The sequence below is a fragment of the Mytilus edulis genome, chromosome 4, assembly GCF_963676685.1.
Source record: "Mytilus edulis chromosome 4, xbMytEdul2.2, whole genome shotgun sequence".
NCBI classification, from domain to species: domain Eukaryota; kingdom Metazoa; phylum Mollusca; class Bivalvia; order Mytilida; family Mytilidae; genus Mytilus; species Mytilus edulis.
In genome coordinates, this window is record NC_092347.1 from 91,251,993 (window position 1) to 91,279,622 (window position 27,630).

General features: G+C 32.2%; 1 protein-coding gene across 1 annotated transcript in view; it reads left to right on the top strand.

Annotated features, from left to right (window-relative positions):
• Positions 1–7,038: 7,038 nt before the first annotated feature.
• Positions 7,039–27,630, top strand: part of LOC139521035 (MMS19 nucleotide excision repair protein homolog) — a 58,476-nt gene continuing 37,884 nt past the window's right edge. The window contains exons 1-4 of the mRNA XM_071314205.1: positions 7,039–7,171; positions 11,285–11,333; positions 16,104–16,207; positions 19,545–19,630. Of these exons, the coding sequence (XP_071170306.1) occupies positions 7,078–7,171; positions 11,285–11,333; positions 16,104–16,207; positions 19,545–19,630 (333 nt within the window). The 5' untranslated portion in view covers positions 7,039–7,077. The remainder of the gene's footprint in view (positions 7,172–11,284; positions 11,334–16,103; positions 16,208–19,544; positions 19,631–27,630) is intronic.

Here is a 27,630-nt window from a genome sequence, read left to right on the forward strand (position 1 = left end):
TTTCATCAGTAAAAGGGAAAACATACTAGATAAGTTGACAATTGAAAGAAAACAAGTAACCAGACACTGTACGGTGATACTGGATCAACAAAATCAATGACTACAGTGTATTTTTTCTGTGGTGATGTATCTGAAGATCTCCATGATACATCGACATTTTCAAATCGACAATAATAGGGCACGACTGTGCACCTGTACTACAAGACATATTTCCCTAGCCAAAGTGAGAGCTGAAGATGTCAATTCACTAATATCCTGCTTGATAGCAAGTAAGAGAGTACAAGACACAGAAAGAAAGCCAGGAATCTTTTATCCTGGAGCTGTTCTTTCCAAAATAATAAAATACATTGATGGCACACGGTCTGGAATCGGTATATTACTAATTTCCAAGCTTGCAGATCACGCTAAATTGTACAGTTAACGCCTGGAACAACTTGGAGTTATCATGGAAGGAAGAACTGATACAACGCTGTTAACAAAATTGGAATGTAGCTGCCATATTAGCAACCATACAAGCAATATAAATTAGTTCTCTTGATTTTCAACAAAGGTATTCGTGACGCTCTAAAACAGACCTCATAATAAAAGGGTAAAAATAAAGGCATCACCATAGCCATAGCAGGTAAAATATATATGCTTGATACTAAAAATAACTTTACAGGGACACTCAGTAAACGCTGTTGACACGTCAACAGACATAAGTTTCCTCAGTAAGAATGATACATGATGGCTAAACATCGCGACACAGTCCAGTTATATCATTGAGTGGCAGACAAACATACCATTTCTCAGCTATAATAGTTCAATTGTGCAACTCGTGGTCGAAAGGATACAACTGCAACTTATCAGTCCTCAGATAGAGAGTAAGATGTCTCAAAGATTGTGGAACTGATTCATTTTGAAAGCCTAAATTGAATGTCCCTGTAAACCTTTTTATAGTAGCAAGCCTAACTCTTCAAACTATTCTAATTACTTTGACTATGAAGAGGCCTTCACCATCACGAATAAAAGACATGACCTGTTTCAGAACTTCCCAAACATATTCGTTGAGAATCCGGAGAAGATTCAACCATTCATGTGTGCTTGCATATCATCTATGGCAGCTAGTTTTCAATTTTTAGAAGTGTTGTATTAATCATTCCTTTCATAACAACTCATATTACTAAGAACAGTTACTGTACAATTTACAGATATCATCAATTTCAAATATTAAAACAATTCCAGACTGTGAGCCGTCACTGTTTTCTATCATTTTGGCGAGGCCCATTCCATGGATAACAGGTTCTTGACTTTCTGTCTCGAATTCTGTCTAATTGTCTTATCGTGCAGTTTTAACAAACATTTAGCATGTTATCTGCTCCTGAAATAGTAATCTCCAGCACTGAGGTTTTTTTTTCAATCCGTGACTCATCTTAGACTTTTTTCGTTTTTCCTGACAAAATATATTTTGATCTTAAGATTTGCCTTGAAAGGATTAATACCTTTTGACTTGTGATTCTCCCATTACATGGCCTTCATCAACTTGGAACAGTTTTATGCTTTCAACAAATGACTGATTACCAGCTCAAATGTCTATGTCTGCTCTTTTTGTATTAGCCTTGCATTGTTAATCCACACGTGCCCTCTCTTCGCGTTACGGAATTCTTTCCAGTCTATTTTTTATTATTTTTTTCCAGCTCCAGTGATTTTAATAGCTACGCAGTTTTCCTTTTCAACATACAGTGGTCATAACTCATATTGTATATTCACAATTTTTGGTGGTAAAAAAGTAACTAAGCCCTATGCTTAACTGCAATTAAATGAATTTACGTATTTCTTTACATACATTTATGTGTTAAACATGTTTACATACGCATGGCCTATTTTAGAATATATCCTATATTAACAGTCATAAATAATGATTAGCAATTCTAGTTGTAAATGCAAATTAAACTTAGTTTTAATTCAAAAAACAATTTAGGATAGCGAATAATGTTATATTGGAAATTTACATTTCCAAAATGGCCACCATTCAAGATGGCCACTAAATACTTCAATAGTCCTCAGTTGATATTCTTTGTCATAAGAAATACGAAAGTTTATCAAAATTGGTAAAGAAATATATTTTTCATATTTTTCTAATTATTTTTATAATTTTTTTTGACATGATTTCAAAATGGCCGCCCAGAGCCGCCATTTTGATTTTCTGAATTGGGTTCATAGCTAAAAATGTTAGTTATCACATCAACTAACACTCTGCAAAGTTTGAAACTTTTACCACAATCTGAGCAATTGTTTCACAATTCGACTGGACTATACAGCGTATAACGTGATAATAGACCTACAAACAACAAACACAAAGCTATCAAGATTGTATGAGCTCTGACTTCATAGAAATAAAAACAGACCCTGAGATTAGTATGGCCAAAAATAAACACCTCTGGCACTGTGTTGATAGTAACTATCGACCTCCATCAGATAAAATTCAGAAGTCAAAATCAGACCAGCATGAGAAGACAAATTAACATAGAACATAAATCCGCACACAGCCAGTGAACCAGATAGCATCCGCAGTATATAAAAGACCGGAGAACACAGATAGCACCTATCTGAATCGGTCTACCAAATTGGGAGAAACAGGTCAGCACCATAAGACTCGAAAAAACAGTATATATATAATTGGGAGAAACAGGTCAGCACCATAAGACTCGAAAAAACAGTATATATATATATATACTGTTTTTTCGAGTCTTATGGTGCTGACCTGTGCTGACCTGTTTCTCCCAATTTGGTAGACCGATATATATAACCAGCATATGAAAAGGGTGATCGTTACCATGATGGAATTAATAGACTTGTTTCTTTAATCAGTATATGTTGCAAAGTAATAAAACACATTGTGACCGACTAGTACCATCACTGAATATTAAGAAGCAACAACAGCTTTTGTTAAAGTCCATATTTAACCAAATGGCATAATCAAAAGCTCAAACACATCAAACGAAGGATAACAACTGCTATATATTCCTGTCTTGATTCAGTCATTCTTATGTACAAAATGTGGATTAAACCTGGTTTTACAGCTAGCTAAACCTCTCACTTGTGATATGTTTATCTTTTTAATACTGGTTAATAAAATCTTTACAGTGTGTACTGGCTGGTCATTATCGCGTATGATACGATTTTGACACGCCTACATAGCTGATGAATATGTATGACCATAGATAAGGACAGCGCGTGTAGCCATAGACTGAGAGTTGTAGATTTGTAGTATAACTGTACATATGTATCTTTGAGAATATAGAATAGATACAAGAATTATATTGTTTGTAATATTAATAATCCGAGCAAGCAAAACACGGATCTATCACTTGCAAAATGCAATATGTATGACATTCGCAAAAAATTCCATTATATTGACAACGATGTGTGAAAAAAACAACAACAGACGTAATAGGTAAAATTGTCAATAACATGAATAAGAGGTTCAACATTGTGTTATGATCTAAATCAGTATAAAAATGAACAATTGCGTCATAATTCATCAAAAAAAGCTATAACAACATCAGTAACACAATTATTCAAGTAGATTTCATTTGAATCGATTTTTGCACTAGCCTTCGTCATTTTGACGAGAGAAAAAGTATAGTCATATAAGCGGAATGTTTGTCAAGCCGTAAGACCAGGTTCAATCCATCCTTTTTTTCTTAATATTTTCTTTAGAAATTCAGGAGTATGGCAGTTGTTATCAGATAGTCCGTTTTATGTATGTTTGGTGTGATTTTGTTACTTTTCAGTGTTTCTGTTTTCCTCTTATAGTGATGTGTTTTCCTTAGTTTTAGTTTGTGACTCGGATATGTTTTCTCTTAATCGATTTATGACTTTTCACTTTGAACAGCGATACTTAGTATTCTACTGTTGCCTTTATTTAAACAAACTTGAAAGGCAAGCACTTGCAGGGCGCCGCTTAATTAAAACCCAGATGTATTATGTTATAGATAAAACTCTTGTACAAGAACATTACACAACCCGAAGCATTTGGCTAATCTCGAGCTGTAGTTTAAGTACCGTAACTTTAGAGGACGGACGACGCACTACGGAGTGATGGCAAGGTGGATTTATATCTAAAGACTGGACGGATCTGTTTGTTGTTCAGGTCTAGAAATTTTGTAAAAATAAATTAAATATATATGATCAAATGAAATCAATATGTTGCCTACTGAGTTCATGGAAACTGCATATGTGCAGGAAACAAAAGAGGGACGAAAGATACCAGAGGGGCAGTCAAACTCATAAATCGAAAATAAACTGACAACGCCATGGCTAAAAATGAAAAAAAGACAAACAGACAAACAATAGTACACATGGCACAACATCGAAAACTAAAGAATAAGCAACACGAACCCCACAAAAAACTAGGGGTGATCTCAGGTGCTCCGGAAGGGTAAGCAGATCCTGCTGCACATGTGGCACATTCATGAAAGGGAAGGGGATTGTAGTTACGACGTAAGGAACACATTCGATATCATTTGTGAAACGGGTATTCCATAACGGTCAACCAATTACTCGTGATGGCGTTCGTAAAATTTACGAAGGAATGATTTCAACTTCACCATTTGGAACTCTTGGTTTAATAGCTTCCTTGTGATCAGCAACCCTCTATCAAGAAAATCATGATAGGAAATGCAAGCACGGGAATATCGTATCAATTGGGAGACATATATCCCGTATGCAGGTGCTGCTGGAATGTTGCTACTTAGAAATGGAAAGTTTACAATTGGAAAGCTGAAATCATCTCTTTTGTAGTAATGTTTTGTTTTCAACCTACCCTCATTGTCAATTTCTAGATGTAAGTCAAGATATGAGGTCGCTTTAACTGTATTTGTAGTATCCTATATCTCTAGTTCGATGGAATAGATGAGTTCAACATAGTCACCAAATTTTGAATTATTTAGCTTTTGAAAGAACATCATCTATATAGAGGAAAGTAGAGTTAAATGACATTGCTAACTTCTTGTCCTTCTTCCTAAGAAATTCCTGTCTGAAGTCAGCCTCATAATAATAAAGAAACAAGTCGACAAGAAGAGGGGCACAATTTGTACCCATTGAAATGCCGACAGTCTGTTGAAAATAAGGTCCTCCGAACGTAACAAATATGTTGCCAATCAAGAAATCAAGCATCTTGATAATGTCAGTTTCAGAGAATTTTTTGTTTGTATCAGAGTGATTCTTTACAAAGTAAGACTTATCCTTCCCTAAGACAAGATGCTTGTACATGTATCTACGTTGGTCATTCTTTTTTTATGAAACAAAGCAATACCAACTCTTTCAATTTGTCTTTTAGTTTGGAATGTGGAATACTTGTGTAAAGTGTAGAAAAGCAAAATGTTTTATTAATACTATTACACGATGAAAGAGAGTTAGATTGTATGTACTCTAAAAGATCTTTGGAATTTTTAAGTATCCACTTGAAAGAACGTGTCATGCTGATCGTATTGGCAGGACCAAGTTGCTGTTGCTCCGTAATATATAATTCTATAGATAATGAGCAGTAATGAAAAAGAAAAACATGTCACACAGTAACTTATTGTAATTTTCGGGAAAGAAACCCTTTAAGGAGTTGATTGACAATTTCGACCCTATAGATTTATTTGTAGAACTTAAAAATTTGCTTATCTTTTTAATATTGCCAAAAAGGGCATAGTTTTCAACACGTTAGGTAAAAACACTAAACCAATTTGTTAAAATCGCCATTTATGACAATGACTTCATCATGTTCATGTAATTGCGAGATGAGTCACAATTTTTGCTCCTTTACTTATTTTTTAGGCCTGATTTAGTAGTCCGAGATTACTCTGACGTCCAACGGCTGTTTTGCCAGACAGCTTTTGTCTGGCAAAACAGCCGTTGGACGTCAGAGTACAGCTTGTCTGGCATAACAGCCGTTGGACGTCAGAGTAATCTCGGACTATGATTTAGATGCTCAGTTATAAAGCTTATATATCATATTTGCTGTCGAACTATATCTCTATTCATCACTATTTTCATGATTAAAAAATTATACCAGTATATTAGTCTTAAGTCGAGACACAAAAAAGCAACTAACATTAAGGCAATTTAACACAGAGCACCCGAAATAGAATAGAAGTATTTGTAGTTACTGAAAGTTTTTTCAAAGCTAACAACAAGTTACACTCAAATAAATCTCGTTCTCCCAGATATATGTATCAATCAGAACACAACCAACGGATTAAGTCAAAAACAGTGTGAGAACCGCAATGACGTCGTACTTATACCAGTTTGGTGGTCAGAAGGTTCAAGTTAACCATCTATAAAGAACTCTGCAATATCTTTGCTTTATACTAATTTTGCTTTACACAAAAAAATCAGTTTAGCAAGTTACTTCAAGATGTCCTTATTGCTCATATACCAGACAAACATTGGCAAATTCTTGTACAATTTAAGATTATTAAAAAAAATAAAAATCAAATGACTTAGTTATAGGAAAGGATAGAGAAAAAAAGCCAAAATTGAGCACATGCTATTACAATATATAGTTTACCAACACAGGCGCTTGGGTCTATGATACAGATTTTTTTTTAATTTTTTTTTTTTATTAAAATATTCAATTTTCTATATTTATAATACATATCTATCACTTCTGTGCATGTCTCACCTAGTTTCGAGCGATTTAAACGACCCAGAGAAAATACCAAATTTTACTATCCATACTAAGAATTATGGATAGTAAAATTTGGTATTTTCTCTGGGTCGTTTAAATCGCTCGAAACTAGGTGAGACATGCACAGAAGTGATAGATATGTATTATAAATATAGAAAATTGAATATTTTAATAAAAAAAAAAAATTAAAAAAAAATCTGTATCATAGACCCAAGCGCCTGTGTTTACCAACTGACGTATCTTCATTTTCCAATAAATAATCGTAAACTTCACTTTTGTCTTCAAAATATTAAAAAAAGAATCTGTATTTATCCGACGGCTCATTGAGTTTTTGATATTTTATTGATAGAAAAAAATGTTGGAAGAGCTAGAAAATTGGCGGGAATTTAAAGGGAGACAACTTTAGCTTGAAAAAGATGGCTGCGCCCATGAAATTGGAAAGTTGTGTTCAAAATTATATTGAAAATACAGTTGCAGACCAAAGGACAACGATAAGCTCGGTCACAAAAGGTATTTATTTTGATTGCTGATCACTTATGTGTTCACGTATTTCTTAATTAAAAATCTACTGCTGAGCGGCCTAATGAAGAAAAGGGGGGAGGTGGTCTTACACAATAAGTCACAGCACAGGGTTTTTTTACCATTTGCCGGGTTTACGACTGTCATACAAGTGAGAGGTTCAGCTAGCTATAAAACCAGGTTCAATCCACCATTTTCTACATTAGAAAATGCCTGTACCAAGTCAGGAATATGACAGAACTTTGTTATCCATTCGTTTGATGTCATGGATGTGTTGGACTTTTGATTTTGCCTTTTGATTTTTGATTTTCCTTTTTGAATTTTCCTCGGAGTTCAGTATTTTTGTATCCATACGATCCCCGATTTTAACAAACCCCTGCGGTCACCGACTCTCAGCAACTGGTTATTCCTGACCTGATAAATATTAAAAAGTGGAGGGTTTTTGAATAACCAGTGGCTGTGAGTCTGACAATTATTGATTAAATGCAATATGTTATGTCACTATACTAAATTAGGAATGTTTGACATGTTTTCATACCATAATATGGTTTTAAGAAAACAATGCTCTATTTCATGTATTTTTGTTGAATAATTTGCTTAAAAAAAATAAATTATACGTCAATTGGTCTATACCATGTATACCATTATATGTCAACTGGTGTATTATATGTCAATTGAGGTACCGTATAATCCACCAATTGGTGGTTATTCCTGACCTGTTTATTACGACATTACACAGGCACTCTTCTTAGAATTTTTTCCCCAATATATGATAGGGAAAAGAAATCTGAGAGAAGTGCATATAAAGGTATATAGAAACAAATATTCTGAGACGAGTGCCTTTGGATATTAGTAGCATTTAATATATATATATATATTACCTTTTTCTATGCTGTGGCCTAAAGCAAACACAGCAGTGGCGGATCCAGCCTTTTTATAAATTAGAAGGGGGGTTCGAACTATTTGTCCCCATACCAAAACATTGATCGTCCAAAAAAATGGGTGTTCCAACCCCAGGAACCCTCCCCTGAATCCCTCACTGCACCAATCAATCGGTTTCCCTAGCCGACTGGACGCAATTACATGTACATGTACAACTGGACACAATTACGAATTATTTCCTATTTTGGCCCACTGAAATCATATTTTATTTTATTTATATTTATCAATAAATGTTTCTATAAATAAAAACCCTATTAAATTGTTTATACAAGTCATGTGAATTCTGTGAATGTTGATGACCATGACAAAATCATTCTGAAAATATTATAAGAACGACAATCTCGCCTGCAAAATAAAAAAAACAAAAACATATATATATATAGGTAAGTGCATATTGCCTTCTTTTGTTAATACATAGAAAGAAAAATATCTCCTGATTCTGTTCATATGCGTGATGCCTTTTATCTTGCCCAAATGACCCCACAATATGACAATTTGACTTTTTTTAGACTCTTGTGATCCTATTTTTGGTCAAAATAACATATGTTAACATGGTTAACTTAAGGTGGTACCTAACACTACAGGGAGATAACTTTTTGAAAATCAGCTAAACGTTTTAATTACATCATGTACATTGTGTTGATAAGGGAATATTAAGCTTCTCAATGATCAAAAGTATTGTCTGTCAAACTGCTATATAACCAGTGTAATTTTTCTGATTAAATGGTTGGTTCAAATGTTTTGAAATTTTTATGTTTTTCATAAGATGAAGCGATACACATAAAAAAAAATCCCATGGAGGTTTTCAAAAGTTGGAAGGTCTTTTTTTGTCAAAGGGTCAAAGTAAGTACTTTGTCAAAATTTTATGAAAATTAAACGAGCCAAATTAATTTTAGTCAAGGTGTTGGGTACCACCTTAATCTAAAAGTCCAAAGAACGCCGTAAGAAATGTTGACCTATTTAAAAAATATCATGATGAATGATAAGTTTACCACCGAGATGGATAAACTTGAATTTAGTGCTCCTTAAAAGGAGGAACTAACACAAAAACAAATATTTCCTTTACACATTCGACAGACATTTTGACTGCCATGTCTGCAACCACTGCTGAAGTAATTGAAGTAAAATACAAACTTGTGCATCTTTTTTTCCTACATGTGTCCTATGGAAATGTGTTTGAGATTAAGATTAGTGTATATGCTTTTATCAATCTAGACTGTTGTCCTTGATTTCTTCTTCAAGATACATTGTATATCAATATAGTGCTGTTTGGAATCGTGTGTATAATAATATGTGGCTCACTTGCCCCGTAAAATGAGGTCACGCAAATCTTACTAAAGTATCCAAACGTGAACAGAAAATTATGTATAGCCTTATACATCTTAAGTTCTATGGTATAAACAATTCAAGAAAAGAAGTCTACATAAAAAATATTAATCACAGTTCAAAAATCCTTTGTAATTGTGTCTGGTGAGGCTATAGTCTAGAACAAAATATGAAAATAGTGAACCATAATTTATTAATAGGTTGTTATAATTGAGGGTAGGAATGCACCTTACTGTCATCATTAGCCATTTTCGGCTAATGTCAGCATCAAATCGGGATTCCTCAACATGTTCCTTCAATCATGATTTATCAGAGGTCTCCAATAATTATCCATTACCTTTATTATTTGTAAATAAATAACATGATTCTTCAAATCAGTTGATTTTTTTATCATTAAATGTTCATTTTGTTTTCATGTACCAAAACTTTACATTAGCAATATGGAAAGATTTTTATTGTTATTCTTTATGAACATAATCATGATAATGAAGGAACCTTAATTATGACCATGATGACCCTCATAAGTTTATCCATATGGCATAAGAACTTATCCATTTTGGTAATCTAGAGCTCAGAAAATTGCTCATCCCAATTTGGCAAAAGTTATTACCATTAGATCCTAATCCTAATTCTACAACCAGATTTCCCCCCGGTCCTTTCCGGTCAATTTTTTTCAAGGTCACATGTCAACCAACAATTTTATGCATATATATATATCTTTCAAAGTGACAAGAGGAAATAAATAAATGGAACAAAGAAAAATTGAAATTTAGAATTTGGCCTTGACCTTTGACCTTGACGTAGTTTTATATTCTTTGGACCAAGGACTGTATCACTTATGGTTTACCAGTTACAAATGCACTTCACTTAAATTTCAAATGCATTAGGGGAAATAACTCTCATATGGAGTCTTCATATTACTTCTTTCAAAATTGGACAAGAACTGTTCAATATCATCTGCAAAAATTTAAGCGACATCTTGCGAAATCATAAAAAATATTTTGAAATTTGGCGCAAGAAGAAAAAAAAAATAATCAGAACAAATACAATAGGTCTTTCAACAGAAAAGTTTAGCAATTTAAAAAAGTCATTTTCAAACAAAATGAAATATATTTCTTGATTATAAAATGAGTTATTTATTTACAGTATATGTACACCTCAAGATGTAGTAAGTCACAATTGTCCAATTTTGTATGTGCTGGTATAATGTATTTGTTTTTATGGCCCGCCTTCAATAGTAGAGGGACATTATGTTTTCTGGTCTGTACGTCTGTTTGTTTGTTCCTACATGTACATTCTTTCTTCCGTCTGTCCGCCCATCTGTCACGCAATAGGTTAAAGTTTTTGTTCAAGGTAGTTTTGATGAAGTTGAAGTCAACTTTAAACTTAGTACACATGTTCTTTATGATATGTTTGTCTTATTCAAATGCCAAATTAGATTTTTGACCCATTTCACTGTCCACTGAACACAGAAAATGATAGTGCGAGTTTCAGGTTAAAGTTTTTGGTCAAGGTAGTTTTTGATGAAGCTAAAGTCCAATCAAATTGAAATTTAGTACACATGTTCCCTATGATAAGATCTTTCTAATTGATATGCCAAATTAGATTTTTGAACATAATTTAATGGTCCTATGAACATAAAAAATGATAGTGCAAGTGGGGCATCTTTGTACTATGAACACAATCTTGTTTTGTATTGAAAGATTGATGCTTAGTACATGTAGTATACCATGATTTATCATTTAAATGATGAAAATTTATTATATAAAATATGCTAAACTGAAGATATTAAATTCACATTTGAATAAGATCTAATTTGTACATATTTTTTTGTAGATATTGTCAACAATGAAGTAAAGTTAGTTACCTTCATAGAGAACCTTCAGTAAGTATAACCTAATGAGTCTCAGTCTAACTTGTCAGAACTTATTCAGACACATGAATAAAAGGAGATGTGAGGTAAATCATTGTAATCATGGTAAATGTCAATGAACAGCAACCCAACACAAATAACAAAAATGGACATCTGTTTTGTGTTTGATTTAAGTGACAAGGTCTTTGAATACATACAAAAAATGTACATGTAGACAGGCAGGATATTAAGAAATTAGTAATCATGGGGGGAAAAAAAGTTTATGTATACATGGCATACATGTCAACCTCTGACAATAGGAAATCATGTCATGACATGACATGACTTGTAAAAAAGCGTGTGAAAACGCGTGACGTAGATGCGGACTTGTTAATATGAATGTGGTAATGTTCATAATTTCATACAAATTTGTGAATATAAAAAAAACCCAATATATATTCTACTGTGAACTTTTATTGTATTAAACAGTGGTCTGTTATGTTGCTTTTAAAGCACCACCACTAGGCACATATTCAAAACAACTGCCAGTTTCCAGTTTAGTTACATTTATTTGATAGGCAGCACACAATATAAATGTAACATAGTCAAATTCTGATCAGAATTCAGTGTCAATTTCTTTATAATTGAAAAGGCTCTCCCACAGTTAGAATTGATATTTGACTGAATTAGCTTCATCAAGATTTGAAAGAATGTCATAATGTTTTGGTTTTTTTGGCAATGTAAAATGTCATCTATTATCTCTGCCATTGCTCCCATTGCTATTGCCTGGTTAAAACTGGATAGTTCATCAGAAGAAAGCTGGTACTATGAGAACTGATCCAACAGTTCTGTGATATTTGTATCCCCATGGCCTGTAGAATTGTTGCCGTGTTGGCTAGATTTGAAACTGAAATTGAAAAAGAAAAATGTTTTATAAATTAGATTTCCATTAGATAAACATGTTAAATGCGTATTCAAATAGCTACATTGTATATCTCCTCTCACATGTATTGTTTTTTATCATTGTAACATAGAATGCACAAATTATGCGTTAATTGTCACTCGATCATTTAAACTCGAACTCCAAAATATAATTTATAAATCTTAAATCTTGCCGTACACATCGTTTTGGCTTAACAATCGGCACTTTAGACGACGGTACAGGCCCTGAAAGTGACCTCTTTCTGTGCACATTTCCCCTATAAAGTGAATTTGAAAGAAAGTCACAAAATCGTTAAAACTATTCACAAAAGAGGGACGAAAGATACCAAAGGGACAGTCAAACTACTTACCTTTTACTGTTTGTCCATATAGAAAAATAAACTTCTTCTTCTCTAAGTAAATTCCTCCGCAACGGAGCACCCGTGTCACACGGTAACAAAAAAAACACCTTTATTTTTATTTATTACTGTTTAAAAACATGGAGCAAACTAGATTAGAATATATACAATCCTTAAAAGATTATCGTTGTCCTAAAACCGTTTATTAATGTAAAAACTAACATAAAAATATTTACATCTACTATTTTATGTACATTAAGCATATAATAATGTTAGTCAAAATATCTTAAAACGTACAGATTAAAAAGGAGTGAAATAGATTTACTGGTAAAAGGTAAAAGGACATAGTTTATTTATTTATTTCTTGACAGAAAAATAAAAGGATTATAAAAATATAGATTGCTATTTAATGGTCTGGGATTTATCATTACTATGTACACCACTAAAATTAAAATTAACTGTTATGTTACTGTACAGAACATGCAGAATTTATATCAGTTTATTTCTATTTAACCAGTTGTTCTACAGTTAAAATAGAGGTTGATAATATGGAATCATAAAACTTTTATAAAATCTAAAATATTTGATCTGAGACATTACCAATTTAGGCCTTTTAAAAAAACTAAAATATTGAATATTCCTTTTTGTGTTACATTGCCCAATTAAGTTTACTCTTAAGCTTCCTTTTAATATATATGTCTGATAATTAACTAACCCAATTTGTAATAACAATATGACAGCCAAATAATTACTTCAAATTTTTCGGTATTTATCGCCGAATAAGGAAAAAACCCGAGAATAGCGATATCACTAATGACCAAAAAATGAAAAGAACAAAAAAGCGTGTAATTGCATGTAAAGTGGTGAAAAGCGTGTACACGCCATGTGACAAAATCCTCGCGTGTAAACCATTGAAAAAGCGTGTATTACACGCGAATATCATGTCACTTGACATGTATGATACATGGTAGGAAATAAATGCTAAAATTAAAAAAAAAATTTTGGTTATAAGACAATTTGAATACTATATATTAAGTACTGTAAATTCAAAAATTTGTTCTTGCATCATGCATATTCATTGTTACCATTATTTAACAATGTACACAAATGTGAGATAAATGGTGCTTACATGTACAGTATCACTACTGTAAAAAACTCAAATTTTTGTCATACATGTCCAAGACCAAACAAGATGTCGATATTGATGATATCTACAATGTCAACACGATATCTTATCGATATCGACAAACGAAAACACCGTGACAAAACACACTGTAGATGACAAATGATTAGATAGCATGAAAATACATACTGGCGATATCGTCGATATCAACAATAACAACACGATATTGATTACCAAAGCTTCACTGCAATTTGCAGAGGAAGAACAATATATGTATACAGAACAAATATAGGTTAACACTGCAAAAGGCCGTATTTGTTAAAAATATTACATTTTCAATAATAAATATGGATAAATAGAGAATATCATATGGCGATTTCAATATCGCATCCGTATCAACCCGAGACACCAATATAATCCCAAGAGCTCTGCTCGAGGGATTATATTGGTTGAGGGTTGATACGGTGTGTGATATTGAAAAAGCCATATCATATACACTTTATTATATACATATACCTCAAGTAGATGTTTTTTATGTGACATGACGTCACACAGATAAAGAGGTTTGAAATGACGTCATACAGATTATAGGTTTGACATGACATCATACAGATTATGGTTTTGACAAAGCCTTTGCAACAGTGACTGCAATCGATGACGTCACATCATACAGATTAAAGGTGTGATAAAGCTTTTGCAACCGTGCTGATATCGATATCATCACGGGTGGTTGATACAGCACGCTTGCCATTGATTGTATTACACATACAATTTATCTGTATTTACTACTAAGTATATAATAAAATTGAATATTACAGACTTTACAAAATGCATGTATCATTATTAATCAAAGAATGGGTTGGTTCCTGTACCCTTTTAACATATATCTGACAATTGGGATTTTCATGTATTTGAAACGTTTTAATGTTGGGCCTCATTAAAACATAGTACATATATCACCAAAGGTATATATTTCAAATATCGGTTCTTTAAATAAAATGTTAGTTGACCAACTATTTATCTTGAAACTCGAATCATGTTATATTACTCATCAGAATATTTTATTCATCCTAAACACGGACCGTATATAGATTATCCCATTGAACATGGAAAATGATAGTGGGAGTGGGGCATCCGTGTACTTTGGACACATTCTTGTTTTAGAAGTTTCTTTTCCTAAAAATTACAGTTACAATTCAAGTTACCTTTAGCAATACAATTGTCTGTATGATGTGTTCCTGATCACTTTTGTGTAAAACGCTCTCTTAATTTGGGTAAATATTTTTCTATTTCACTTTTTACCTGGTGATTGTTCAAATAAGTGACCTCTTGCTCTCCAAGGTCTAGTTTCCATTCGATGAAATGTCTTTTAAACCATGCTTCTGACAAACGCCTTCGATCTAGAACTCTGCTATCCGAAGCATTAGTCAATTAGGAGGACATTAAGGGGGAAAATGACACACACAGAAACACAGAAACAACATGGCCCCGAAAAATGGTACACATTCGGGTGTTCTAGAAGATTGACCAGTTATATAAATATAAAAAATACAACAAAATCAAGGTAATGGTTGATACTTAGTCAATTACCACTTAATTGAATAAACAACATACACAATAATGCATATTGATGAGGCTATGGGATGTTTGTCGATATTGATTCAATATCAACAACCAAGACAGAGGTTTCAGGCCGTTGTTCAAGTTACAGGATGTTTGTCGATATCGGTTCGATATCGTCGATATTGACAACCAAGACAGGGGTTTAAGGCCATTGTTCAAGTTATGGAATGGTTGTCAATATCGATTTGATATCATCGATATCGACAACAAAGACAGAGGTTTTAGGCTGATTGAAGTAATGGGATGTAATTGTCAATAACGATTCAATATTGTCGATATCAACAACAAAGACAGAGGTTTAGGGATATGAAATGCTTGTCGATAGCGATACCATATCAACATTTAAAACGGAGGATTCAGGCCATGAGGACATAACAACATACATACGAAAGGTCTTGTATCGATATTGAATCGATATCATTGATATTGTCTATATCGACACAACATCGTGTCTTGGACATACCTCCTTTTTGTTGAGGATTTAATTTCGTTTATTTCGTGGTGTGGAAAGAATATATCCACAAAATTAAAACTTCCACAAAAAATTAAACCTTCATATGATATGTATAATATCACTTCCGTTTATTTGAAACCATGAAAAGTAGCTAGGTCCCCATGAAATCTAATATAGGGACAAAACCACGAAATGTTAATCCCACGAAAAATGAGTGTTTCTACAGTATTTGAAATGCATGAAATGTGTGAGGCTTTTTTGTGATACCTATCCTGTTTCAGTTGCAATGTATTAATATAAATTGACATACTCATATTTTGTAGGAAGTATTTAACCAGTACAGATGTTAGTATTAGATCTAGAAGTGTTAGACTAATAGCTGAAGTTTTACATCAGTTACCAAATAGTCATCTAGATGAAGATGAAGGTAAAATCTTATATTTATTTATAGTTTTATAGCTTAAAATATTGAAAAAGGAATTCTATATTACTAATTTTTGCTTTTCTTTTAGAAATTCGTTCAAAATTTATTCCATAAACACTTGCACATACTGTGGAGTATTTATTTTCATGGATACCAATTTTCATTGATTATGTGGATGAATTATATTTACATTAATATTTGTTTCATGTATTTGCTAAAGTCTGTATATTTACAAGCCTTTTAAAAGAAGTAAACTGTGTTGAACATTTAAATTTGTGGTCGACCTATATCTTCAAAATCCATGAAATTTAGTATCCAAAGAATGATAATGAATCCACAATAATTACGGCTATGACAACTGATGACGGCTGTATGGCAATCTTTTGATATATATTTTTGTCAGTCTTGTATTGTTGGAATGCTCATCACCCTAGACAAATGCTAGATATCAACATCTCTATTATTTTTTACAGTCTAATATGTCTAATAAGGATTTCCGATATATGATATAATTTTCAATATAAAAGAGTAATATGTCAAGTTCTTGCCCATAGATTATTTTACCATGTTTACACTGACACACATTTATGTAAACTCAAAATTGGGTATAAATAGATTGCATTTTTTTTTTAAAGAATTTTGCATTTTTCTTCAAGTCATGCTAGTTGTAAGAAGTTACAGATTGTTATGCTTAATTAATTTTTAGTGGAAGAAGACGTCAAGTCTTCTGAAGACTTAAGGGGCTGACCATTGGCATTGAGTCTCCGTATGCGGCATTCATTTCGTGTATTACAATTTCAAAACAACTTAGATTCCTGACACCGATTTTTACACATGATTAGGCATCTGAATCATTTAATTTGTAAATTATGATTGTAATCACTATCGTAAATATGACCCTTTTATTTATGTAAATTATTAGATTTCATCTCATCCACATGAACGTTATTTGTTTACTTGTAACAGGATGTTTTAACTGTAGATATTTTTATTACGCATGCGTGAATTTGGTATCGGGACAACTCGCCCTGTTTACAAGTTCGCCCTTGAAGTTACGAATTTGCAATCCTGCAGACAAGAAGATTTTGTTTTTATATAAATAAAAAGGATATATAAAGTGTTGTCGTTATTCATGGTTTTCCTTTGTCATGTGAATTAGATGCCCTTCGTAACATACATGTGAACCTCCCGTTTAGGAGAAAAAACTCCCGTGTATGAAATTTTTCAGACGCCATATTTGATCATTTCTTACTACTGTACGGGTGTAATTGACACCTGTGTTAAATTTTACCTGAACATCAAAGAAGATGTATAATTATATGGCTTCACTTGACAGCTTGGGTGTCAAACATACTGGTAATCAACGATGTTTACCTCCGGCTAACTGCCGTTGTGTTATCAAAACGATGTGTATTGGGAATATTGAAATACTTTTTTGTTACTTCCCTTTGTTTTATCCTGTTTTCAGTTATTTTGCTTTTAAAAATGTAAATTGTAAAAAGACTATAAATGATTAATATTTTAATCAAATAATCATAAAAGGATGTTGATTAAATGAATTTAAATGATTTTGGACAAATAAAAAAATTAAAATTTATAAATTATTTTAGCAATCTAGACTTCCTTTCAAGGATTAAATTGAAGTTTATATGATAATTTTGTTTACAACAGAATGTTCTCTTAATTAATTTACGATGTTGCAAATATACATGTGGAGCTTATTTCTTTCTTATTTGTCTATACATTTACAAATGATAAGGAGATGAAGACATGAACAAAAATATATACAGATAAGATATATAAATATAATGATTCATTTGCTAGCAGTGAACAATCATTTGTCAAAAACAAAACAAAACAAAACAAGAAACAGATTCTTCTTATTATTTTATTTTATTCAAATAGAGAGGCAATAATGGAACTATAAACATTACAATTTGAAGGAAATTTGAAGAAAAAACACAATTTCTACATCATTTGGTTACATTTATGACAAAATTTATGTCGATAAAAAAACATGATGTTTTGACCATTCAGTACTTAACCCTTTCCTCCATAATGACGCTTTTTGACGCCACCCCCTTTACTCCATAATGACGCCTTTTGACGCCTGTGTAGTACCTCAGTTGAAACACTTTGACTACAAAGTGTCTGCAGTAGACTCAATAAAATTTGTATCCAATATGAAAAGGAATATCATAGGAATATTCTACTTAAATTTATTTAATGAAATATTTGTTTTTTGCAATGCATTTTAATACTTTAAAGCCTATTTTCAGCATTTTATTGAAAAATTCTATTTTGTGTTCATTTTTTACAGTGGGTTGTGATGATCTTCCAGTTAGGTTACCCTCATTTGGAGTGTTGTTCCCAACCTGTTAAAGGTCCATCTTTGTGCATAATTCAAAATTGGAAATTTCAACAAGCATCTAATATTCTTAATCTGGAAAATAAACCCTGGTCTGCTAGCTTCATGTATATTTTTTCTACCGATTTAAAATATAACTAGAATCATGCAAACAGACTTAAGGAAAAGGCATGTAAGTTCATCATACAAATATGACACTTTTTCTAGACAATCCAGATCTTGCAAAATACGTCGCTAAAAATTGTAACCTTTAAAATTGTTGTGCAGTAAAAACCCATATGGGAACTTTCAAAAGTTGGCAGGTATGTAACAAGTCTTACTATTTTTATGCTCCATTTATGGGCAATATGTTTTCTAGTCTGTCCGTCCGTCCTGCTTCTGGTTATAAAGTTTATGGTCGAGGTAGTTTTTGATGAAGTTGAAATCCAATCAACTTGAAACTTAGTACACATGTGTTCCTCTTGATATGATCTTCTTAATTACTGCCAAATTAAAGATTTTACCTAATTTTCATAGTCAACTGAACATAGAAAATGATTGTACGGATGGGAAATCCATGTACTTATGACTTATGACCCTGAAGAAAAAAAAATACATTTTAACGATAATGGAACAAAGCAGCCTGGGTAAGTGGGGCTGCTTTTATTGTAATTCAAGTTACCTTTTATTCACCTTCTTCCACTTCAGAGCTATCAGCTCTTTGATTTAATTGAGTTATTACTTTGGAATGCTTAATATTTGTGAAATATTTCAAAATATTTCAAACTGTTGTAATAGTAGATATTTAGTCATTTAATTAAAAAAAAATATCAAGACGAGTAGAGAAATTGACCTGTTTTTACTGTTTTATTTGTCGATCTAAATGATTTTGTTTTTTTCTATAGCACTATAAGTAGTGAACTGTTGGCAACATTCTCTGGGTTTAATGTTCTTTAATCTATGTTCTTGACTATTATATGTTTTTCTTTGTAGTTGAATTACTGGTAACATATATGTGTGAAAGGTTGATGGATCACCATTCTGTTCAGCCACCTGCTCTATATGCCTTGTTAGCTTTGGTAAGTTACTGGTAAAATTAAGAATGGAAATGGGGAATATGTCAAAGAGACAACAACCCTACCAGAGAACAGATAACAGCCAAAGGCCATCAAAAGACCACTTTCGAGTTCATCCGTCACCTGAAAAAACTCGTCAATTATGCGCGCCTTTATGACGTCATTTACCAGATAGAGGGGCTCGCCTGTATCCCTGCACTATTAAGGTTCATCAAGCGTCTTAGTGATCGTCGTTGTGCAGGATAAACTAGAAATAATGGTTGTTCTGAAGGTACTTAATGACAATTCCCTAATGACAGCAGTGCTGATTGTCAATTTTGAGAATTCAATTTGACGAATAATTCATACAATATAGAATTATAGTTTTCCAACCACTCGCTCAACATTAGAATGGAAGTGACGACGCCCCTAAACGCACAAATGACGTTCACTAAAATCAGAGTTTTTGATGGAAATGCATCGGACTCGAAAGTTGTCTATTGGTCTTCAACACAGCTAGAAAATCCCACACCCAGAGAAGGGCCCCAGCTGGCCCTAAAATAAAATGTGTACTGGTTCAGTGAAAATGAACGCCATACTTAATTCCAAAACACTAAAAGAATTAAAATTAAGAAATATACAAGACCTAACAAAGGCTAGAGGCTCCTGACTTGGGACAGACACAAACATGCGGTGGGGTTAAACATATTTTGTGAGATCTCAACCCTTCATCTTTACCTCTAGCTAATGTAAAATAAATAGACACACAGCAATAAACTTATAAAAGATAATGTCTTCATCCTATGAAAGTCAATTACAATCCCTCCGGTTAGTATCATACCATCATGAAATAAATGAGAACATGACCCCTATCATGCCGAAAACTGGTTTTAGAATAATTGTTTTATTTCTGATAAAATTGAGAAAGGAAATGGTGAATATGTCAAAGCGACAACCACCCGACCATAGAGCAAACAACAGCCGAAGGCAACCAATGGGTCTTCAATGTAGCGAGAATTCCCGCACCCGTAGGTGTCCTTCAGCTGGCCCCTAAAATATGCATAATAGTACAGTGATAATGGACGTCATACTAAACTCCGAATTATACACAAGAAACTAAAATTTAAAATCATACAAGACTAACAAAGGCCAGAGGCTCCTGATGCAAAGACCCTATGGATGAATCAATATTATTACCAAAATATGACATCATTAATGACTTGACAACAGTATCGTAACTGTATCCCTTCTTAATAAGTCTGTTTAAAGGTTTAGTTATCTTTTGAGGTGAACGCTAACATTGTGAATGGTTATTGGATCACCATTCTGTGTGAACCGTTAATGGATCACCATTCTGTGTGAAAGATTAATGGATTACCATTCTGTGTGAACGGTTAAAGGATCACCATTCTGCGTGAACAGTTAATGGATAACCATTCTGTGGGAAAGTTAATGGATCACTATTATGTGTGAAATAGATTACCATTATGTTTGAACAGTTAAAGGATCACCATTTTGTGTGATTGGTTAAAGGATCACCATTCTGTGTGAATGGTTAATGGATCACTATTCTGTGTGAACAGTTAATGGATCACCATTCTGGGTGAACAGTTAATGAATCACCATTCTGTGTCAATGGTTAATGAATCACCATTCTGTGTGAACAGTTAATGGATCACCATTCTGTACAGCCACTTTTTCTATATGCCTTGTTAGCTTGGGCAAGAGGGCATATAGTTTTAGTAACTTAATATTATCTTTAAAGGTTAGATATAGACCAATTAAAAAGCAGATTTCATAAATGTTCATGAAATAAATTTGCTTATTGGCACGGCCTCTTAACATATAAGAAGATTACACTGATTGTGTGATCTCAGCTGACATGTGGATATGTTAACCTTAAGATTCTACTGTTTGTTCTGAAGCAGGTGATTTTTTTTGGTGAGATGCTTTCTAACTTCATGGATATGAATTTTTTTTCTTTCTAGAAAATAGCATATATATCTCATATGGATTTCTAAATAAAATGATAAAATTCTTAGTTCTTTTCTCTAATTTAAGGGCAATAATCTGCTACTTCCAATTTACAAAAATGGGTCTTTTCTTGTGTCAACTTGCAAAAAAATAAAAGGTTTACACAATGCCCCAAATAGTGGTCTCATTTGATGTAATACTTCATTCTGATTCAGGATAAATGTGGAATCTAGTTAGTTAAATCTAAAAGAGTGCAAAAAATGGCTACTTCTAGTGTACACTGGGGTACTGCTGGTTGATTTTTTTTTAGGGTAACATATGTTCATACCTATTGGAGAAGACTCCATGGCTTTGTCAATAAGAGTATGAAGCTATTACCAATAATTCATAAATTAAAACATTCAAGGGCAGAAAACTCTTTAAAATGTCACCATACAAGTTCTACCAATTTTTTTTAATACAAAGCATGTTGCATCTAATATTTCGGTAATAATCTGTATTCAGTTACTGCTAATTTGTCAGAGGTGACGTGATAACAAGCAAAAGCATGAATTTGAAACATGACCTTGACCTGTTACCTTATATCTATCATTCACCATTTATAAGTTACATTTAAGCATATAACTGTTGTCCAATATATAAAAGGGAAATCACTCTCATGTTCAGTATCTAGATTGCTTTGGTTAAAATGTTTTGTTAAATCCTGAGGAATGGTGTGGGGAAAAAGATTAGGATATTAATCTTATGTTATGAAATTATGGACACACCTTTCCCCTCTTGTCCATTGTATTTCACACTGTCTCTCTTCAGCCTCCCTGCCAACATTTGATTTGTTTGACTTGTGTTTCACATCAAGTTTGGATACACCCAAAGAATACAGTGGCTGAATCTAACATAAGGTAGTGTTGGATCTAATTGAAACAAAGGCAGGTTTGGGAAACTAGCCACATTCTTTTAAATATACATGTATTTATGATTTAATAATTTAATAATTGAACATTATGAGTGCTAAATTAATGGAAGCATATAACTCCTGAGTAAATACAAAATGAATAAATGAGATATATAATAAAATTGTGTTTCTCCAAAAATAAAAACCTAAATCTGTTGGTAGTGGTAGGAATAATATAAAAATTTAAACAGAGTGAAAATTTACAATGGTTTCAATGACCAATGAAGACCATTCACTTAGAACTGTGAACAGGAAAAAGGGAACACTATTTAAAAATATACACAATGAAATCAGTTTTATTATATTTATACCATTTTCTTAATTAAGTGTTTTCACAATCACATTCATAACATCCTGTCAATGTACAAAGTATGGGTCTAAATACATTTTATAGACATCACTTTCCAATGATTCTTGTACATAATGGATCTGAATCACCCCAACAGGCTCATTATTGGTTGACATCAATGATGTATAGCAACGTTTTTTCTACCATAACTAAGAAGCTAGGAGACGCGGTACTGCCTTGGTTCCCTATAACTAACTCACATATTTATAAAGGTACTCCATTATATAATTATAACTGTTTATTAAACATACGACATATTTCATATAAGACAGATTCACAATAATATTAAATTCCAGCAATAGATGTTTATATGACAAATGCTATTCTTAAAGTCATCTCAAACTATCAAACTAAACTCTATAATCAATTTAACTGACCCTTTAGCCTATTACTTAATATTCCAAATTTAACTTATGCATCAAACCTCTGACCTTTTAATTACCAAATAGAAATGCTGAATTAGACAGAACAAATTTATATTAGAATTCTTAATGTCTTAATATATAAGTAGTGGTCAATAAACAATTAATTACAATTTATTACTCTCTAGAACTACTGATACTAAAACCAACACCTGTTGTTTAAAACTAAAATCTACACATGCAAAATCTTATATCTTTAACATAAAATAATTAAAATACTGAAAGTTATATAAAATGATAATATTAAATTTGTCAAGTAAATTTACTCTCCTATATTTCCCTCTTGCTTTAAAAAAAATTTTGGTCTCCAAAAATTCAAATAAAAATTCAAAGTTATTAACAAAAAAAGTATGAAAAATAAAATCATCAATAATTATAAAAGAAAAAACAAATACAATATTAAACAAAACACAATTATCAAAGTTGATGTTTATTCAGTTTCACACAGCATCTTGTCATCTGGATTTAAGTTCAATATTCAAATATGTCCAAATCTGTAAGCAACATCAGCATAGATTGTTCATAGAAAGTTCTGGTAAAAAGTACTTCACAAATCATCAGGTATTTTGGAACAAAATGTTATAGTTCTGCACAGTTTCAGTTATTAAACTGCAAATATCATAAGTTCAGTTTATATCTAAGGCATATCCAATCAGTTAAGTGAAATTGTCATAGTTGATCATCTTAAATGTTGAAATAAGTTACAAATGTTTTTCAGTTCATCATCTTGGTATGTATGTATTTAAGAAAAGTTTGTGTCTGTATAATATCATCATCTTCAGGTATCAAATGTTTGTTTCACTTGTAGTACGGTTCAATAGTATAGTCCAAATGTTAAAAAAATGTTCAACTTCTAATAAACATGCAAAAACTAACTATAAAACTAACTATATGCAACTTATATACATTCCATGGATTTTATGATGCCCTTAAATTGGCTATATTTGACTTTCACTTTTCATATGCACTTATGAAGACACTTGCACAGAGTTGATCACATTTCACTTGTCACTAAGTAATTGCAATCCATGAATACCAGAATTGCACTGTAGCTAATTTAAGGTATTCTGCATATCAGAATATTTCATTTCAAAGGCTCAGAATGCACTGTGATACTCTCGATATGACTCACATATTTAGCTTATACATGTTTACCTATGTATATCTCCACTAAATTGTCAAGTAAATTTACTCTCCTATAGATGCATCCTCATAAGTCACTCGGATCAATTTAGTAATATCAAGGTGCAATGCAATCACTTTCCTGCGATTTCACAACTTGATTAATAATAAATATAAATAAGATATCCACTAATAGTGATATGTCTTTTATGGTTGCAAATGATTACTATTTACAGCCAAAACAAAAGTGTTGGGCCATAACCCTTGCATGTGTTGATTTTAAAAGGGTGAGTTTTAAAAGTGCAGTAACTATTCCACATCATATCCAACTATCTGAAACTATCTTGCAAAAATAAGATCCCATGAAGAAATAAAAGTCATAGAAGGAAACTAATGATTACTTGAATAAAATTTCTACCCAAAAATATTTGTCAATTTCTTTTTTTTAAACGTCTTTTACCTAAGACTTACTGCCGACATTTATAAAATCTTTTTGAACTTGGAAACACTTAATAAAAAAATGTTCAGTGACTTAATTCCCTTGGTTGAACTTATGTAAATATCTATACTTTTTTTTATAGAAAAATTGATTTGAAATATGAATATTATGTTTGAATTAGCTTGCAAGACCCTCATGGGTGAAGCCAATGTCGTTAAAACCACCCCTATTCAATAGTTATGTTAGTATTGCTATAAAACTTTAAATAATTAGAAAAACCATGAACAAAAATAAAAACATAAGTAAAGGAAAAAAACTTTACATACAAATGTATAAGAGTAGCTTTGAGTGTTGACAAATATTTGTAAACATGACAAAGGCAAAATTGAGATCTTCTTTTATCTTGTAGAGATCTTGTAATACATAAATAGTAATACTCATTACTGTTACAATAAAAATATGGGGGAAATAAATAGCTTTCATCATTAAAATGTATACTTAAAAAATGCAGGTGAGTCACATAGGCTCCTAAGATTCTCTTTTAAAATTATAGTTGAAGTTAATAAAAAAAATCATTTTTTTTTATGCATATAGCTTCGTTTCTTGAATGTTTTTTCAGTTCATATTACAGTGGCGGATCCAGAACTTTCCATAAGGGGGTGGGGGCGCTAACTGACCTAAAGGGGGTCCTCCAGTCATGCTTCAGTGATTTCCTATATAATCAACCAAATTTTCTCCATGGAAGGGGTCCCCCCCCCCTGGATCCGCAGATGTATTTAGATACATAGGAATTTCAAACGAGGTTTATTATAGAAATCCATTTAAGTAACTTCATGTTTTGAATGCATATGATACCAGTTTATATTCTATCTTGTACTTTAAAGTTCACTTTGATATGAAATAAGGAGATGTTGAATGATTGCCAATGAGAAAAGTATTCAGTAGATATCAAAGGATGGGGATGTAAGCAATTTTAGGTACTATAAATTCAGAAATTATTGCGTTCATTTATTATTGCGATTTTGTCTTTTTGGACTTAAATGCCAGTTAAATTTTTGCAATATTGAGAATGATCCTGTTTAATTAAAATTAAAAAAATCAAATTGAGAGTTTAAATTATTGCGATTATAACCCTGTTGCATTTTCCATATTATTTTTTGAATTTACAGTAACTATATGCTATTTATCAATGAACAAAACCCATACCATACAGAAAGCTATAAAATGCTCAAGAATGGCAAATTGTGAAATAATTCAAAAGAGAAAACATAGGAAAAACAAATAATAAAATTCAACAACCAATGAAAATCATTGAAATACAGGCTCCTGACATGGTAAAGGAGTCCTGACTCATTAAATTGGCACAAAGCACAAATACAACTACATGTATTATGACTATGATATAAACAAAAAACATGACAAACTACTATGACCTAAACTTACACACTGCTACTGATAGCTAGTTCAAAGTCAACAACTGATAAAATAATCATGCTTTTTTCAGACTAACATCCAGTTGTTGGGTTGATGTTTCATTATCATTATCTCACATTTTATCTCAATTTTGATCACATATTTCATCATCAAGCTTTAGTAAGAGGCAATTTTTAGAGGTTAAAAAATACCTCATGGTACTTTATTCCTAATTCAACTGTTATATTTAAAAGAATAGGATATATACTGGATATAATATAAGTAATAAGGTGAAAGTAGGACTTTTACAGAACAAAATTATATTTCTCCAATAAATGAAAAAAATTATTATATACTCTGTAAATCTGTTTTGCTATTTATATCAACCGTAATAAACCATAACTTTAAATTGATGAATGATAGCATTATTCATTAAAGATTTTGTATTTCATTAACATCCTGATATTGTTACTTCATATATCTTTGCATTCTTTGTTGTACTACCTGCTGATCTACTACATCCTATGTATAGTTGTCCTGTTGGAGAGAATGCAAGAGACATTGGATAGATTATGTTTATGTCACTTATTTTATAACATGTCATCAGCAAGCCAGCATTGTTCAGGATATGAAGTGTATGAGTATCCATATCAGGTACAATAACATTGTCTCTAGGTGTTGTCACTATGCCTGTTGGTTGGAATGGTATGTCCTTGTTGATCTCTTTGTCTCCTGTATAGATATTTATTACATCGCCACCCTGTCCTAACACTACTACTCTATATATGTCATCACTTATGTGATCCAACACATGAATATTACCATTACTGGTTCTGGTTATTCTGTAGGGACAGGTAAATATAGGTTGTTTATGTTGATCATGTTCATACACTCTCTCATGGTCTCCATTCTGATTCATCAGTATAACAACAACAACTTTTCTTCCTTTACCAACACCTGCCACTAGAACTTTATTGTCACTGGTGATATGGACTGATGTAGGATTGAATGGTGACACATTATAGACTGAGTCTGTTAGTGTACCTGTATTACTGATTTGTTTTAGTTTTGATTCCCCTGTAACTAGAAGTAGATTATTTGATTGAGTAACAGCCATATCATAGACCGGGATATTAAAGTTAGATAGAATGTTCAGTTTGGTTCCTTCAGGTTTTACTCTCTGTACTAATTTATCAATGTTGTTACTTATCCACAGTGAATCATCATCACAATAATACATACAATATACTGCAGCTAGTTCAGTCTGATATTGTTTATTGATGCTCAGTTCTACAACAGTTGGTTGTCCCACATCTTTGATGTTAACTACCTGATGATCCTTGGCATTTTGGA